We start from the raw sequence: 19,558 nt of genomic DNA on the forward strand, positions 1-19,558 counted from the left end.
GTAAACATGTATTTCTTTTTGTTACTGAAAATTGATAAATGTCAATGCCTGATATCACCCAAAAAAATAACCAGTATTTAAAAAGAAACAATAGGGGCTAGAGAGATAGTACAACGAGTAGGGTGCTTATCTTGCACGTGGTGAGCTAGATTCCATCCCCAGCATCTTTTACGACCAGGAGTGATTTTTCAGTGCAGAGTCTAGAGTAAGCACTACCAGATGTGGTCAGAAGCAAAAAAAAAAAAAAAAAACCAATTCAGTAACTCTTATTACCCCTGAACAAAATACAAACCCTTCTTAAAACAACTACATGATGGAACCAGAGAGATATTATAGTAGGTAGAGAGTTTTCCTTGCACATAACTGATTTGGGTTCAATCTCCATCATCCCATATGGCCCTCATACACCACTAGGAGCACAGAGACAGGTGTAAACCCTGATACCATAAGGTACCTTCCCAAAAGAAACCATTACATGAACTTTAGTGAAAGGGCCTTTTTCCTTTTTAAACCCAAGCGTAGGGCCTCATCACCCAAGACTCATGGTTGGAGAAACCATCCTATTTGTTGTAGGAGGTTTAGATGCATCTGTGATCTCTACTCATTATCCAGACACACTCACAACCTCTAGCTGTGATGACAAATATGTCTCGAAATATTGGCATGACACCACACCGCTGCAATGAAAAAACCCCACTGCTTTCTCCCACCTCCTCACTCCCAGACACTAATAGGGACCAGTTTCCGGAAAGTAGAGTTGTGTCTTGCCCAAAGGGTCTTTGTACATTGTTTCCCTCTGATAGAACACTGCCTCTCCTCATCCTTCAGACTACAGCTTACATATTTTTGTTTCTACAAAGACTTTTCCAGATCACCTAAGTCACATACTCAGAGGTCCCTCTATCTTACCTGAGTATGTTCTATATTCTTTCTCACAATGCTTTTTATAGTTTCAATATGGTTTGTTTGAAATATATTTGACATCTATTGTATTAGCTAAAGAAGAACATGATTTGATTGAGATATATATATATTTTTTTTTGAAATGATTACCAGTTAAAATTCATTTTCACATAGCTTCAGAATTCTTTCTTAAAACTTGGAGTTGGACTTTGACTACCACTACCTTCACCCAACAATCAAAATGTCTCTATTCCTGTAAATTTGGAGTTTTGGGCTTCTACCTGTGAGTTAATAAAATACTGGTCTTTTTTTTTTTTTTGGGGGGGGGGGAGGTTTGGTTTTTGGGCCACACCCGGCAGTGCTCAGGGGTTACTTCTGGCTGTCTGCTCAGAAATAGCTCCTGGCAGGCACGGGGGACCATATGGGACACCGGGATTCGAACCAACCACCTTTGGTCCTGGATCGGCTGCTTGTAAGGCAAACGCCGCTGTGCTATCTCTCCGGGCCCAATACTGGTCTTTCTTTTTATTTCACTTAACAATGCCCTCAAGGTCTATTTATTACACAGATGCCAGGTTTTACTTCTTTTTTGTGGGTGAGTAAAGCTTTTTCATTGTGCGTATATGCTTTCTTTATCCATTCATCCTTTGATAGATATTTAGCCCCATATATTGACTATTAAAAATAATGCTACAGTGAGCCTGAAGTTGCAGATGTATCTACAAACAGTGGCTTTGTTTCCTTCAGATAGATACTGAAATGGAGTTGCTGAATCATACAGCAGTTCTGTTTATAATTTAAGAGAGAAAACCCCATCTCATAATGCTTGGTATGCTCTTATTATCTCTTGTTTAATAGTCTCTCTTGTTAAACTGTGAAGGGCATAGTTATATTGCTCATTATTTTATCTCCAGAACACAATGTCTGCATGTAATAGAAGTTCAATTAATATTTACTGAATGAATTTAAATGTTCATTTTCTAATAGGAAATCTTGGCTTATTCATCCAGTATTTATAATAATTCATCTCAAACAACTTAACTTGGCAAATTAGAATCAGATTTCTCGGTCTTGGAAATGACTTTTGATAGGACATTTGAAATTGCACCATCCTCTGAAATAAACTCTGAATTAAATGCTTTTGTGCCAGACCTATGAATTGTAGGAATTTTAGATGAACTAATTTACTTCTCTTTAAAATTTGCTTTTTGATTGTCTCCTTTCTTCTTTGGATTACAATCATTGATCTATAATTGAATAATAGCAATCTGTGAGATAGAACTACTTTGTTCTAGAATGGTGAGTAAACTAAATATTATAAGTTTTATTATAACTAATTAAATGTAGGGCTCTCTCAGACATTGGAACATACTGTTGGGTATCTGTAATCAAAACAGTGTGATACTGGTACTAAACATACTATAGGCTAGTAACATAAAGCAGAAAGTTTGAAATAACTAAATTTATATTTATAGCATATACTTGGAATGTGATACATATATACTAAGATTACTGAGATGCAGATAGAGTTTAACTTGTGCTGGGAGTCCAGAGGAATACTGCAGTGACTTAAGAGTCCCTTGGAAAAAGTACTCCCTGGCAACCATAGAGTCACAGGCTCAGTGGACACTTCTGGTATGTGCCCACAAGTGACTTCAACCACACCATAGCCAAGTTGTGTACACACACCACCAAAACCCATAATTTGTACGCCTCCACCTTTCAAAGCATATGTGCAGACACCACATCTGGAGAAGTGAGGCCTCAGTAAGCAGCACCAAGTGTACAGACACTACAGTCTGATGTGCAACCATCAGAAAGCACTGCTGCTAGAACTGCGAGCACCACAGTCACCAGCAGTCAACAACAATATTTACTAATGCAGTTAAATATACAGTAAAGAAGGGACAGCTCTTCCTTCCTGTGGAAATATAGATAATAAATGTAGGACAGGGAACATGGAAAGTCACTGTTATACAAACACCAGAATAATCTATAAAACAAGTAATTGCTACTGACAAAGTCCACTAAAGAACACCAAAATTGGTGGCAAAAAAATTTGAGAAACAGGATTTGCATTGTCAGGGTATTTCTCCCTAAATATTTGTTAGCTGCAAAGGGGTAAATGGTAACACTACGATAGAGGAAACTTGTAGAAACCTCTACCATAAACCAGTTGCTCAAGGTCAGCATCACTAGTCACAATAATGTCAACATCAGGACCCAGTGAGAAAAACTTGCGGTTTTTTTTGTTTTGTTTTGTTTTGTTTTGCTTTGCTTTGTTCTTTTACCAAAGGAATGACACTTCACCAGGATAGCTGATTGGTTGACCACAGATTTTTAAGGAGAAATAAATACTAAATGCATTATAGAATCCTAGATAAAAGAAGATATTTGTAGAAGCCTGGTGAAATTTGAGTAATACCTGTACTCAATGGTATTATTTCAGTGTTATTTTCTATAGATCCTGGTTTTGATTCCTCTGCTTTGGTTATATAAGACTTTAATGGTTAGGGAAAGCTGTTAAGAATATATGAAAACTCTCTGTACTCTCTGTTAACAACTTTTGAAACATTTTGGTAAGTTTAAAATTAGTTCAAAATAGAAAAAGTTTTTAAAAGTAAATGAAGTCTTACTGCCAAAAAATAATAATAAATAAAAATAATGTAGAGCTCCAAGCTGGAAAATTACTGATGCTGAACCCAAGTCTATAAGCTATTCTTAGCAGCTAGTTCTAGGGTGAGGATTAGAGTCACAGTCGAAGAACAAGAGGAAGTACTTATTTGCAGTGAGCCTCCAGGTACCAGGCAATATTAAAGCCAAATGAACAAAGCATTGGAAGGGCAGAGCTGAGCGGGAAATCAATCCAGTGCTGAGAAATAGGGTAAAAAGGTGTGAAAAAGAGACTCAGCATAAGAGCTGAGAGCAGACCTTGAAGGAAGGACAATTACAGCATTTGAATGTAAATGATAGACATACAGCCATTCTGCAAATTAAATTTTATGTCCAAATGAATTCCAGATCATCAAAGCTTACTTTTCTTTATGTGAGATTAAATGTCTAATCACAGACAGCCCAGGTCTCATACATTTTCCAAGTTCTTTGAATTTAAGACTGGCAATATTTTACTTGATATTTTTTCCTTAGAGATAATACTGAATAATATGGGTTTATGTATGTTTAGGGCTACAATTTTACGTATCTTCAAAATACATGTACCTATCACCAAAGCAATGCAGGGTGCAAAATACTACTCTGCACCAATCACCAAGAGACTGTTTTCTGTCCCCCACCATCCATAGGACTTCCTCCTCTAATTCCTTTTGTGGCAATCTTCTTTCTGCAAAAATCTCACTTCTTCCTCTTACATAATCCTGATTCTCAGTCTCTAAGTTGCTGCTCAGAAAGTATTTGATCATTTTAAATGAGAATTATTTGTATAAGTCTGTAGCACAACTGTAATTTGGGGGTGGGTACTTGAACCACACCCTTGCTCTATGCTCAGAATTGCCCCCTACTGCCTTGGGGGACCATATGTCGTACTAGAATTTTTTGTTTGTTTTGTTTTGGAGCCACACCTGGAGGTGCTCAAGGGTTACTCCTGGCTCTTTATTAGGAAATCGCTTCTGGCAGGCTCAGGGGACCATGTAGGAATGCCGGGGATTGAACACAGTTCCATCCAGGGTCTGCTACATGCAAGGCAAATGCCCTACCACTGTGCTCTTGCCCCAGCCCTTTTAGGGGGGAGTTGGGTTGGGGGCACTAGAATTTCAAACTGGGATCAGATGCGTGCAAAAACCGATGCCTTAAGCCTGTGCTATCTCACCTGCCAAACACAACTGTAATAGTTAAAGTACTAACTTACACGCATGTTTCATGGTTTTTTTCTCTGTTTTACTCTAAATACTTTGTGATAAGCTCAGACTCTTTCCTTTTCTGCTCCATTCTGATTATAAGAGACTTTGATAGACATCTTTAGTCTCATGCTTGCTCTCTGTTTCGTATAATCCAAACTGGAAATTTAATGTGTATTCACAAACTTTAACAACACTATGATCTGTGTGCATATATATCATAGTGATTTAGATGTTACATTTAAATTTATGATTATTTCTATTTTGTAGTTCCAGGAAAAGACCTCAGGGCCTTACACTTTCCAGGAATACAGTCTGCCCCTGAGCCCTGTCCCCAACCCTCAGATTTCTGATCTTAAATAAATGTGATGGTTTCTGAGTTAGGTTTGTTTTTTTGTTTGTTTGTTTGTTTGTTTTTTGTTGGGTTTTTTTGTTTGTTTTTGTCTTTAACTTGGAAGCTTGGGAGACAGGAGAGAGGCAGAAGATCTTGATTCTATAAGTGCCCTGCCTGTTGCTCTGGCTGCTGCTGAGCCTGTTTGCCTTTCCTCTCTCTCCCTTCTATAGGTGGTTGCCTATCATTACTGCCAAGCAGATAATGCTTACACCTGCCTGGTGCCAGAATTTGTCCACAACGTTGCTGCGCTGCTTTGCCGCTCACCGCAGCTGGTAGCCTATCGGGAGCAGCTGCTGCGGGAGCCGCACTTACAGAGCATGCTGAGCCTGCGTTCCTGTGTCCAAGACCCCATGGCCTCCTTCCGGAGGGGTGTCCTGGAGCCCCTGGAGAATCTCCACAAAGGTACAGAAGAGGTGAAGGAAGGTGAAAGGTGGTCTGGGAGCTCAGGTTCATGTAGCAGAGGCTATAAAATATGATTTATTTCTGTCACATCGCCAAAATTAAATGTTCCATAGCTGATGTCCTTCAAGATATAGTTTTAGATAAAAGATTTCACTGGAGGGGTCAGCACAATAGTACAGTGGGTAGGGTGTTTGTCTTGCATGCAGCTGACCTGGGTTCAATCCCTGGCATCCTCCTAGCCTGCCAGGAGTGATTCCTGAGCTCAGAACCTGAAATAACCTCTGAGCACTGCCAGGAGTGCCCCTCCCCACAAAAAAAAAAAAAAAAAAAAAAAAAAAACTTCTTGAAAAATAAAATTCCTGCAGGAAGTATTGTTATTTCTGCCTTTCTTTATCAAAATGCAAGTTCTCATTTCCAAATATAGTTCATATTTTCTTATACTAAAGACAGTAGAGCTTCCAGTCCTTTCTATGAAAGTCAAATAAATCAGGCAGATCCTGGCTGCTGCTCAGTGTAGTGGAATTTCTGTGACTGGACATGTGATGTTTTTCATAACTCTGTCAGTTCAGGTAAAATGAATGCCACCCGTGCTGTCACAGTTCTTTGTGTAAAGTGTGGGGAGGAGGAAACAGGCCCCCTCCATCCCTGGCTGCTCTCTCTGTTTCCTCTGGAGCACTGGTGCTCAGTGTTACACCCCTGTGGCCCTCTCCACATCTCTCAGTCCCTTTCTCAGTGCTGGAACAAAAGAAGCTGTTTGAGTGGGCACGAGGTTCCTGAGCTATGCCCCTTCCTCCTTACAGATCTTTCTTAAGGACTTTATTTGGAGTTACTCGCCTAATTCAGTCTTTCAGCTTCTGAAAGATTACTTAGCTATTAGAGTTTCTCTTCTCAGCTCTTATGACCTCTCTTTGTACCTCTGTATTCCCCATTAGCTACAAATGTTCTAAAGATTATTCAACCTTAGAGTTGCTTCATCATTTTTATTTGGCTGGTTTTGGTTTCTGGGTGACACCCAGCAGTATCTCTTGATGCAGTAGTAATGCAGACTACTCCTGATGCAAAGCTTAGGGAAGCATGTAGTGCTCATGATCGAATCCACGGCTCCCACTTGTGAGATAGGCTCCAGTCCTTTGAGCTCTCTCACCAAGACCTCCACCAATACTTTTAAGTTTTGGCTAATTCTGTTTCATGATATTTCTCACTTTCATTAATTGTCACTTATTCTTACCATTGGCACCCAAAGCATGTCGCCTGTCCCTGACGTCACACCTGGTTTACTTCATTTTTTTTTTTTTTGGTTAAGTATATCTTTTACTTTTAACACACTTAGAAAAATCATTTTGAAATTATATCCCTTACAGGGATTTAAAAACCTTACTTCCCTAGTTGGAACATGACTTGCCCTGAGACTCTGTGCTGATCTCCCGTGCTCTGAGCACTGAGGAATTCGCTGACCCATTCATAGTATTCCTGGATAAGCTATACCCAGTCTCTAAAAGAGTTTATCTACTGGGGCAAGAACAATAGCACAGCGGCAAGGAGTTTGCCTTGCACAAGGCCAACCAACCCCAGATGGACCCAGGTTCGATTCCTGGCATTTCATATAGTCCCCCGAGCCTGACAGGAGCAATTTCTGAGCACAGAGCCAGAAGTAATCCCAGAGCACTGCTGGGTGTGACCCAAAACTCCCCTTACCCCCTCCCAAAAAAAAACTACTAGTACAAAAAGCCCCCCCCTTATTACCCCTCAAATAAACTACTAGTAGAGCTTCCAAATGAAGCTTCATAAGTCATTCTTCTCATCTTTTAATCTCCCTGTTTAGAAAACCTCCAGCTAGGCAGTAGAAGTTAACTGAATTAACTTTAAGCTCCACTCTAGCTTTTAAGGTGATTGATGGTCTGTATCCAATTTAGTTCCAACCTTATTACTCACTTTTATCCTGTGAAGCCTGTGTTTACACATAAACAAAAATATTCATTAGTTCTTAAGTACTCCCTTACAATGAGCTCCGGCCTCCATATATTTACTCTGGTTTTCATTACTTAATTTGTCTTTATATCTCTGCCTGTCAGAATATTAGTCATCTTTCAAGAACAAGTTTTAATTCCTCCTCATTCATGAAAAATCTGATGCACCTGCCCTTCTGTACTAATGCATTGTCCCTCTAAGTCAATATTAGTTTCTTATATTTCACTTTATGCTTATATTTCACTTTCATTCAATATTTGATGATGATGATGATGATTGCACTCCCATTGGTACTTGGGCCTAGCAGTGTCCAAGGCCTTGTGGTACTAAAGATTGAAAGGAGGGCCTTACACAAGATGAGCTTGTGTTCTACCTCTTGAGCAATCTACCAGCCAAAATCAGTTATTATATTTGTGAAAAAAATTCAAATTTATCAGGAAGATACAATAAATATGTATGCCCCTTATAATATTTGAAGTATACAGTCAAGAACTAATAGAACCAAAGAATTCAATAAGCAGTTAATCTTAGTTGGAGATTTTAGCACCTCTCTCTCTCAATAACTGTCAGAACAAGTAGACAAGTAGAAATATAGAAGGTTTGAATAATGCTACAACTAATTTGAATCAGTTGACATAGAGCATCCTGTAGCTCTAGAATGTTTGTTCTTTTCAAATGCATATGAACCATAATCTGGGTCATAAAACAAACCTGAAATTTTTGCAAAAATGAAAACCTTTTAAAAAATATTTTCTTAAGTTAAAGGAATTGAGTTAGCAAATAAATACAAGTAAAATCTCCATTTAGAAATTTAACAAGATACTTCCAAATAATGCATTCAACAAAGAAGAATTCACAAAGGGAATCCTAAAGTATTTCAAACTGAGTAATATAAAATCAAAATATTTCGGTTTCTAACCTCAAAAACTAGAGAAAAATATATTAAACAAATCCAACCTAAGCAGTAAAATAGATAATAATAAACTCAAGAAAAGACATCAGTGAGGGGCCAGAGCAATAGCACAGTGGTAGGGTGTTTGCCTTGCACGCGACTGACCCAGGACAGACCTGGGTTCAATCCCCAGCATCCCATATGGTCCCCCAAGCCAGGAGCAATTTCTGAGCACATAGCCAAGAGTAACCCCTGAGCATCACTGAGTGTGGACCCCAAAAAAAAACAAAAACAAACAAACAAACAAAAAAGACATCAGTGAAATAGAGTATTGTTAAATAAATCCTTAACAAAAATTATATAAAAAAAGAAAATTCAGGGGCCGGGAAGGTGGCGCTAGAGGTAAGGTGTCTGCCTTGCAAGTGGACGGACCGCGGTGCGATCCCCCGGTGTCCCATATGGTCCCCCCAAGCCAGGGGCGATTTCTGAGCGCATAGCCAGGAGTAACCCCTGAGCATCAAACGGGTGTGGCCCAAAAACCAAAAAAAAAAAAAGAAAGAAAGAAAGAAAATTCAAAGTAATATCAAAATTTAAAGCTGAATAGAACTAAATAGAAATTCTAGAAACTCAAAAATAAGGAATTATTGAGAATAACTTTTAATAAATTTAGCAACCTAAATTGGACAAATTCAATAAATAATGACTTTTCAAAAGTGACTTAAATAAAAAAGCTAAGCAATCCTTTTTATTACATTTAATTTGTATTTTTTAATTTAATTCATCTTTGGTTTGGAGGCCTGACCTGACAATTTTTGTTATTTCTGGCTCTGCTCTCAGGATTTAAGATCTTGGCAGAGCTTATGGGACTATATGGGATGTTAGAAATCAAACCTGGGTTGGCCACATTAGAGGCAAGTTCCCTATACTGTGTACTATCACACTGGCCTCTTAATATGTGATTTAAATGAAAATAAATCTTCCAATAAATCAGGCTCAGATGGTTTCCCTGTATCCAGCACTTAAAGAATAAATCATCTTGGAAGGAAACTGGGGACATTGGTGGTGGGAAATGTGCACTGGTGAAGGGTGTTGTACACTATATGACTGAAAATCATCAACAGCTTTGTAACTGTAAAAATTAAACTTTAAAAAAAGTATAAATATATACTGGGGCCAGAGAGATAGCACAGTGGTAGGGTGTTTGCCTTGCATGCAGAAGGACAGTGTTTCAAATCCAGCATCCTATATGGTCCCCCAAGCCTGCCAGGGGCGATTTCTGAGCGTAGAGCCAGGAGTAGCCTCTGAGTGCTGCTGGGTGTGACCCAAAATGCAAAAAAAAAAAAAAAAAAAAAAATATTTATAAATAACGTTATAAAAATATTTTCAGAAAATGGAGATGAAACCTGTTTCAACTTTTATTAGACAGACATGCTGATAACAAATATAATAGGATCTTTTAAGAAAAGAAAATTGCCAGCGGGATGTATCTTAGTAGTAGAGGGCTTGCATGTGTAGTGCCCTAGCTTTTATCCCCAGACCTGCAAAAAAAAAAAGAAAAGAAAATTACAAATCATTTTTTGTTGTATTTGTTTTTGTTTTTTGGGTCACACCCGGCAGCGCTCAGGGATTACTCCTGACTCTACGCACAGAAATCGCCCCTGGCAGACACGAGGGACCATATAGGATGCCAGGGTTCGAACCACCGTCCTTCTGCGTGGAAGCCAAACACCTTACCACCATACTATCTCGCCTACAAATCATTTTTCTTATAACCATAACAACATAATTCTGAAAAGGGCTAATTAATTGACTTACTTAAGCGGGAATTCAATTTAACTCTTATAAAGAAGCCAGTATAGCACTTCATATTTGTAGAACAAAGAGGGAAACCTATATATTTTTATATAAATATATATTTATATAAAGTAAGTATAGGGCCAGGGAAATAAATTTCTCAAAAAGATAGACCTCATGTTTTTCCTGAGGCCCCAAATTCAATCTCTGGTACCACCTTGTCCCCCAAGCATTGCCAGGTCCAACCATCTGGACCTGAGCATACTATCAGACCTTTACCTCTGGGTCTGGTTTCACCAGTAGTGAGTAGCCCCAGTTTCCTAAGCACTGCTGGGGAAGGCCCTATTTTTTTAAAACAACAAAAACTTGTAAAGTTTTCTATGATAATCTACAACAAAAACATAGCACAAACAAGAAATGGAAGGAAACAGTCTAATAGCGGACAACTCCAAAAACATACTGGAACTATTGAATACCCTGTCAATAATGAGACAAGAATGTTACCTAATTCTCACTGTGGACATCTAACATTTCACTTATTAAGAGTGTCTCAAGTTGGCATGATAAGGAAAAAATAATAGTATAAATAATGGAAAGAAGCAAAAAAAAGGTTTTGTACAAAAATAGAGCTTCTAGAACTAGTAAGTGCAATTTTGAGCTATAAGATCAATATACAAGGTTGGCATATAGTTCAGCAGTATAGCACTTGCCTTGTTGCATGTGTGAGACACAAAAAAATAGTTAATAAACAAATGACTGCAAACTCTTATAATTTGTCTCAATCAGAATTGGATACAGATCTATTCCCCTTGAATCTTAGTAAAGCTTGTGACTGCCTCAACAGAATAGTACAGAATTATGTACTATGTAACATCTGAGATTGTGTCAGAAAGAACCATGAATTCCATGTATTGTCCATCTTCAGCCAAAACCTTTGCTTGCACTGCCATGGAAGAAGTGTGATCACCCAATGTGATCACAGCATGTGTACCATGCTGTGCAGTACAAACAGATGGAACAGCCAGGTATAGGTACTCCTCTGGGTTATTCTAATCTTCAACTCTTCCCATCTCTTGATACCAAGCATGTAAACTTTTGTTCCAGGTGATTCAAGTCCCTAGTATTTTGGGTAAACACTAGGTGTACTGTGCAGCAATAGAAAACTGCATCAAATACTATTTAAAGTAGCATCAAAATATTTGAGAAAAATTTAAATTTAAAATTTAAATAAATTTAAATATATATTTAAATATATAGCCTCCATAGTGAAAACTACAAAACACTAGAGACTGAAACTTAAAGAATTTAGTAAATGCAAGAGATACTCTATGCTTGTAGATAGGAGTTTTTCCTCAAAACTCCTCAAAACAATTTGGGATATGTTAAATCTATAGAATAGGAGGTTCCCAAACTCCCAACAAGACTTTAACTTTTAATATTGACAACTTAAGGGGGCCTAAAAATAGTACAGCAGGTAAAGAGCTTGTCTTGTACATGGCCAACTCAAATTCAATTCTTAGCACGCCAGATAGTCCAGCCAGGGCTGATCTCTAAGTAAAAGAGCCAGGAACAACTGTGAGTACTACCATGTATATAGCCCAAATGTCAAATGACCAAGTAATTTTAAAAAAACCTCAAAACAGAAAAGGTTGGAAGACTAATAGTATCTTATTACCGATAAGGACTAAATATAAAATTACAATAATCATGACAAACACTGATATGTTAGTTATGTTTTAACAGTCAGCTGGTGAGAAATAAATTTGATTCATAAAGATTTAGCATTCAGCTCTTATGAGCTCTTATGAGCTGACTTGAGTTGTTAGCAGTATTTCATTTACAGGATGATATTCTCCATAAGGACAGATAAACAAATCAATTGAAATAAGTGGAAAATCTATAAATAAATTCACACATACACAGCAATTGCTGTTTCTTAAAGATGCTAAAGTGAGAGATAGCACAGCGGTAGGGCATTTGCCTTGCAAGCAGTCTATCTAGGTGGTTCGAATCCCAGCATTCATTGTGATCCCCCATGCCTGCCAAAGTAACCCCTGAGTGCTGCTGGGTGTGACTCAAAAACCAAAAATAAAATAAAATAAAAAATAAAAGTTATTTTGTAAAGGTAATTGAAAGACTTATGAAAATATTTTTACAGCCTTATGATAGTATAAAGATTTCTTAGGATGTAAAAACAATCTTAAGTGGCTATAGAGATAGTACAGAGGATTGGGTACTTGCCTTTCACACAACCAACCCATGTCAATTTCCAACACTCATCCCATATGATCCTACGAGTCCCAACAGGAATGATTCCTGATTACAGATCTAGGAGTAAGACCCGAGGACAGCTGGGGATAGCCCATAAACAAAATAAAACAAAATAATTAATCACATAAAAAATAATAAATTAGTTGACCAAGATTTTAAATGTCAGCTCAATAAAAGATACCACTAATAGAAGGAAAACAGTTTTTTATTGGTTTTGAGGGGGGTGGAGGGACAGATCCAGTGATACTCAAGGGACCAATGAGATGCCCAGGGATCAAAACTCAGGTCAGCCCCTGTGCATGGCAAACTACCCACTGTACTATCACTCTGGCCCCCAAGATTTTGTAAAAGTAAACAAAAGATTTTTTATTTTTAATGTAGAAAAGATTTACACTATTCTAAAAAAAAAATAGGGCCAGAGAGGTGGCGCAGCGGTAGGGCATTTGCCTTGCACGTGGCTGACCAAGGATGGACCTCAATCCGATCCCCTGGCATCCCATATGGTCCCCCAAGCCAGGAGCAATTTCTGAGCGCATAGCCAGGAGTAACCCCTGAACGTCACCAGATGTGGCCCCAAAACCAAAAGAAAAAGAAAAACCATAATTCTCACTTTACTCCAACTAAAATACATGCTTTATATTGATTATCAAATGTTTGTGCAGATGAAAGTAACCTGGTAAATATACTATATGGTTATCATGTATTGCTGATGGAATTATAGAAGTACATCAGCTTTGTAAATCTATTTATATGTTTATGAAAGTAAAAATAAAAATAGTATTTTAAATTGAATATACCAAATAATTATATCCCTGTGTGTTTACTTAAAAATTAAAACACAAGGGACTGAGAGAGAGTACAGCAGGCAGGTGCTTCCTTGCAAAAGGCCAACCTAAGATACCCTGAGCACTGCCATAAGAGATCCCTGAGCAGCAAAGATCAAAAAAAGAAAAATGAAAACACAATGTCTATAAAATGACTTATATAAGAATGTTTATAGATGGGGCCAGAGAGATAGTATGGGGGGTAAGGTACTTGCCATCTAAGCAACCAATGCAGGTTTGATCCCTGGCACTGCCTTCGGTCACTCAGCACCACTGGATATAGACCAAAACAACAACAAACTTTATAGCAGTTAAAAAGTATAACCCACCCAAATATCCATCAATAATATGAAGGACTTTTTTAGGATGAGAGGACACACCTAGCAGTGCTTGGCACTTACTTCTACTTGTACCTCTGTGCTCAGGAATCCTTCATAGAAGAGCTTGGAGGACTATATGCAGTACCAGGGATCAAATCCAAATCAGTCAGGCACCAGACAAGCATCCTGCCCACTCTTAGGCCAACAGAAATGACCTTTAAAGAGATAGTGTAGTCATTAAATAAAATATTTCTCCACTTGTTGGGTTTTTAAGTCACACCTAGCAGTGTTCTTGGGTCACTCCTAGTGGTGCTTAGGAGACTAGTGTGGTGTGGAGACCAAGTACATAAAATACTTCTTAGTATTAAAAAGGAACAAATTAATGTTCAACAAAGAAAATCACTGTCAAATATATTACATTTAATCAAAAGAAGCAAATCAGAATAATGGTTGCCTATTGAAGAAGATTCGCCTGGGAATGATAAGATGGTATGAAGTAGAAGAGATGTTCTGTATTTTGTGATATAAATATCATGCACATATTTTTCTTTCAGCAAGCAGAACCAGGGTTTACTGAAAAGAGATCATACACTCTAAAAGCAGAGCTGATGCACTAAAGACTAGTAGCAAACTTTGAACTCTGCTGTAGGATTGAGGACTGATGGGCTGACTTCTACACTTGTTACCATTGTATAAAAAATAGCTCTGGGGCCACAGAGTATGGCAGGTACTGTGCTTACCTTGCACTCAGCTGACCCAGATTCTATCCCTAGTACCCCATATGACCCCCACAGCACTATAGGAAGTCATCCCTAAGCACAGCCAAGGGGTAGCACTGAGTACCACTTAAAATGACCTGAAAGAAAAAAAGTCAAAAGTAGTTCCACTTCGTGAATCTCAGTTCATGCACTGCTTAACAATTTACTTTTGAAAATGTTGCAGTATGCTGTCCTAGACCAGGACTGAATTTCTGCACATGAGCAGGGCAGTGATCAGGGGTGGTGTTCAGTAACAGTCTGGCATACCCACCAGGCAGAATGGAAATAGAAAATTCTACTAGAGAAATAAGAACCAGGGATCAGAATAGCAGAACAGTGAAAGGATTTTTGCCTTGCATGTGGCTAATCCAGGTTCAGTCCCCAGCATCCCATATGGGCCTACCCCCAAAATAAAGAACCAGTTGTGCCTCAATATACTTAGGGGAGCAGAGGTCTTCAAAAATCTAGAAAATAAGAGTGTCCAGTAATATGGGTAAATCCCAATTAATTCCCCTTTGTTTCTAAGCTCTTTGTATTCCCTAAAGGAATTAATACTTTTCATGGTGTGATATTATCTAAAATGCCGTTTCATTAATAATATTTGTTAATATATATGAATTCATAGTTCATTTTCCTAAAAAGTCATCAAATGAAAGTAATTAAAGCTCTTTATAATTTGAGAGCAAGTAGTAATTAGGATATTGAAATTCCATTCCTTTACAGAAAGATTGTTCTTTAGGGGAAGATATGAAAGTTTATTATTCATGTAAAAATCAACTATGAAATCAAAGTATCTAGAGCCCTGAATATTCTTGCTCTTCAAAATCATTTGCACTACCCATTTATATACAGAAGTTCTTTTGCTCCTGACCCCAGACTCATCTTCCCTCCTCAGCGACAGCTTGTTTTCCACAATGCACATTCAATGACTTTTTGGTCCCCCCTCCCTGCTTTCCTCCCTTCAGAACCTATAAAACTTTTTGCTTGTCACTCACAGTTCATTGACACCTGAATGTTTGTTTAACCTGAGTTTTTTGTCACTCATTGTTTATGGTAGTTCAGGAGTTTAGTTCAGCACTAAATTTAAATGGAAGCCTGAAATCTTGTCAAGCCTTCAGTCTAGCCCTAAAGATAAGCTGAGTCAACATAAGTGTAGGGCAGAGTCCAGGAGAGAATGAACCCAGACGAGCATACATTTGTCTTTCTCAAGCAACTCCTTTGCCCCTCAGAAAGTCACAAAGGTCTGATCTCACTGAAGCTACTTTAGGATCAGTCTAGGAAGCTGCTGTAGATCATGGGATCCAACTTGCTGAGGTCAGATGTGTCATCTGGGATTCCTTTTCTCAGTGATTCATCATTTCCTTTCTACTATGCTTTTACATGTAATCTTATATACAACTTCTGTCTTCAGTTCTTTTTATTAATTTCCAGAGAAACATATAATACTGTTCTCTATAATGCTATCATAGAAGAAAACAGTGGAACAGTTTCTTCACTTATTTATAATTCATTCCATAGCATGTATAAATTCTCCGAATTTCCATATTATCAGTCTCACATCTGATGACATAGGATAAATGGTGATGATGATTAAACATTTACTAATCTGTTATATTTGTGACAAAGCCTTTATACACATTAAAAAGCAAAATGAATTTACAAAAACATTGTTTTTTATAATTAATTATGTACCCTGAGCATTCAGTAAATATACAAGAACTTTTCTAATAACGATTCCCATATCAGAATCAAAAGGAGAGATCCATATAGAGTTTATTGTCCACTTGCTTTTTATTAAGTAATTTGTTTTTTTCTGTCTTAGAGAGAAAAATTCCAGATGAAGATTTCATCATCCTAATTGATGGCTTAAATGAAGCAGAATTTCACAAACCGGATTATGGGGATACAATTGTATCATTTCTGAGTAAAATGATTGGAAAATTTCCTTCCTGGCTTAAGCTAATAGTAACAGTTAGGACCAGTTTACAGGTATGTGTTTGCTTTTGGACCATAAAGTATTTACCTTGGAAGTATCTAAACTGTACTGTAGATTTCATTTTTCTTAGGATTCTTTCCAAAACTCTGCCATGTTCTCAAGTAGCAGGTGAGAGTTATTCACAAAGAGCATGGTAATCTCAAAATAGCATTTTCTATATGATCTTCCTAATCCAGATTCCTATTTGCATTGCCCACCAAAACAACAACAACAAAAAAGGTCTGAAAAGAAAGTCAGTTTTTTAGACTTTGTCCCATCAACAGTAGTATAAGGAGAGTCCTTAAGTCTAATTTGCTGTTCGGCTTTATATAAAATCCAGTTCAATTTATGTTTGGATTTTACAGTTCCTTCCTCTGCGTCTATTTGAACAGCTACTCTTATAGTGAATGTGGATTGTCTTCTGTCAACATTATCTAAGAAATAGTGACAGTATTATAGACTTAGATTAAATTTACGACACTGGGAGATAAGATTTTCATAAATTACATTCTCTTAACCCACCATTTACTTAACAGTATAGCACTAGGAATGTGGACTGGCCTATAAAGATCCATGAATTAAAGATAAATTACTTCATCCTCTCCACATTCTTTTTGTTTTTTTTTTGTTGTTGTTCTTGTAATTGTTTTGACTGAATCACTGTAAGATACACAGTAACAAAATTGTTGCTTAACTTTCAGTCACCCAGTGTTCCAATATTCATTCCTTCACCCATGTACACTCCCTGCCACCACTGTCCCCAGATTCCCTCCTACCCACCCTAGAATCTCCCTTGAACCCCAATTTTAGGCACTGCTTAATCTTAATGAGTTGATATCTCCCATTCTTTGTTCATTCACAGTGGTTTGCTGGGTTCTTAACCTTTTTCCCACCCTTTTTTGATGAGCATTAAAATCTTACATGTTATTAGCCCTCCCAACTTCTTTAATACAACCTCCTTTCCCCAATACAAAAAATAGCCTGAGTACTCTCATTTTCCTCCCTCTCATAGGCACTTGCTATTATTTCTGTATATTCTTGGTCCAGAAATTATACTTCTAATCTTAGTCATCACCTTGCAGATATTTGTCATTAATATCACAGCAAATTTCTCATGCTAAAGAATGTGGATGAATATGGAAATTCATCTTTACAACTAAAAATTATATAACTTGCCATTACTGGCAGTTATTTCATTGTTAAAGGTATATAGAAGAAATTCTTGGAACACAGTCTATGTCTAGTTTTACTAAATCTATGCTTAGCAGACTTTATCCTCTTTTATGTTTTCACATAATACCATATGCAATATTAGAAGTTATTTTAAATTTGACTTGGCAGAGCAACTGATTTAATTTAATTTTTTTACTATGCCAAAGAATAGGAAAAGTGTATATTAATCTACAAAGTCCACGTTTCAATGTCTTTACCCACCAGGATCTACAGTAACTTCTCAGATACCTTATTCCCTTCAAATAGTTTTTTTTCAAATTTTACATCCAGCTGTGATAGTGAAATAATTCATAAGTCTTTGAAGAATGAGCCTTTGTATTTGATTATTATTTTGATGAATATTTTATAAGTGCTTCAAGTATATCAGGAACTTTTCCAGTAGCTGGGAATACAACAGAGAACAAGACAGGCACTATCCCTACCCTCATAAAACTTTTATTCTAGGAGGAACACAAACAATAAATATGTTTTTAATAATTAAACATAAATTAAAATTTTAGGTAGACTAAATGCTTTGAATAAAAGTATTTTGAAAGTAACATGATAAATTTGATTGATGGCTTGGAAAGTCTTCTATAAGGGACCTTATAAAGTTATGGGAGTCAACTTTTTAAAAAATTTATTTGGGGGGCCGGGCGGTGGCGCTAGAGGTAAGGTGCCTGCCTTGCCTGCGCTAGCCTTGGACGGACCGTGGTTCGATCCCCCGGCTTCCCATATGGTCCCCCAAGCCAGGAGGGACTTCTGAGCGCATAGCCAGGAGTACCCCAGAGCGTCACCGGGTGTGGCCCAAAAACCAAAAAAAAAAAAATTATTTGGTTGAATGTTGTATATATATAATAAAATGTTTATTTACTGCTGGTGGGAATGTCGTCTAGTCCAACCTTTCCAGAAAACAATATGGTTATTCCAAAAAAATCTGGAAATTGAGGTCCCATATGATCCAGCTATACCACTCCTATGGATATACCCTAGGAACACAAAAACATAATACAAAAATTGCCTCTGCACCCCTATGTTTATCACAGCACTATTTACAATAGCCAGAATCTGGAAACAACCCAGGTGCCCAATAACAGATGAGTGGCTAAAGAAAGTGTCGTACATTTACACAATGGAATATTACGCAGTTATTAGGAAAATAAAGTCATGAAATTCGCCTATATATGGATGGACATGGAGACTATTATACTGACTGAAAAGAGCCAGAAAAAGAGGAATAGACAGAATAGTCTCACTCATCTGCAGAATAGAAGAAAAATAAAGAACAGTATGTCAGTAATATTCAGAGACAATAGAGACAAGGGCCTCTGGGAGGACCAGCTTATGACACAAAGCTTGCCATAAAAAGCTGTGAGTGCAGCTATAGCACTAACCATGATAACAACACACAAAGCTTGCCATAAAAAGCTGTGAGTGTACTATAGCACTAACCATGATGACATCTGCCATGACAGTGATAGTGAGGAAGAGAGGCAGAATGCCTGTCTGAGAGACAGGCAGGAGATTGGGGTGGGAAAGGGAAATGGGGGACATTAGTGGTGGGAAGATTGCATTGGTGAAGGGTAGTGCATTCTATGACTGAGACCTCAGTATGAAAATTTTTGTAAGCACGATGATTAAATAAAAAAATAAATAGAAGAACCTAATCCAAAAATATAAAATAAACATAACCCTAATACTTAACCCTAAACCTAACCCTAACTGTAAACCCTAACTCCATCTAGCCCAGAACCTGTCTCTAACTCTAATCCTAAACCTGAAACTAGTGCTAACACTAACCCTAACCCAAAGAACAAAATTTATTTGACTGATTGTTGCATAAATAATAAAATGTAGATGATCAAAAATGGAAGCAAACACTGGAAAAAGGTGGTGTATATTCTATGACTGAAACCTAACAATGAACAATTTTGTGGCTGTGGCCTCAAATAAAGCATTTAATTTTTTTAATGGAACCAAAAGTACAATAG

At 37.5% G+C, this 19,558-nt stretch overlaps 1 protein-coding gene across 1 annotated transcript in view; it reads left to right on the top strand.

Moving 5' to 3' along the window:
- The window catches only part of TANC2 (tetratricopeptide repeat, ankyrin repeat and coiled-coil containing 2), a 340,845-nt gene that overhangs the window by 257,871 nt on the left and 63,416 nt on the right, over positions 1-19,558 (top strand). The window contains 2 exon segments of the mRNA XM_049778821.1: positions 5,322-5,553; positions 16,203-16,369. Of these exon segments, the coding sequence (XP_049634778.1) occupies positions 5,322-5,553; positions 16,203-16,369 (399 nt within the window).

This window comes from Suncus etruscus, chromosome 1 (assembly GCF_024139225.1).
Source record: "Suncus etruscus isolate mSunEtr1 chromosome 1, mSunEtr1.pri.cur, whole genome shotgun sequence".
Classification (NCBI taxonomy): domain Eukaryota; kingdom Metazoa; phylum Chordata; class Mammalia; order Eulipotyphla; family Soricidae; genus Suncus; species Suncus etruscus.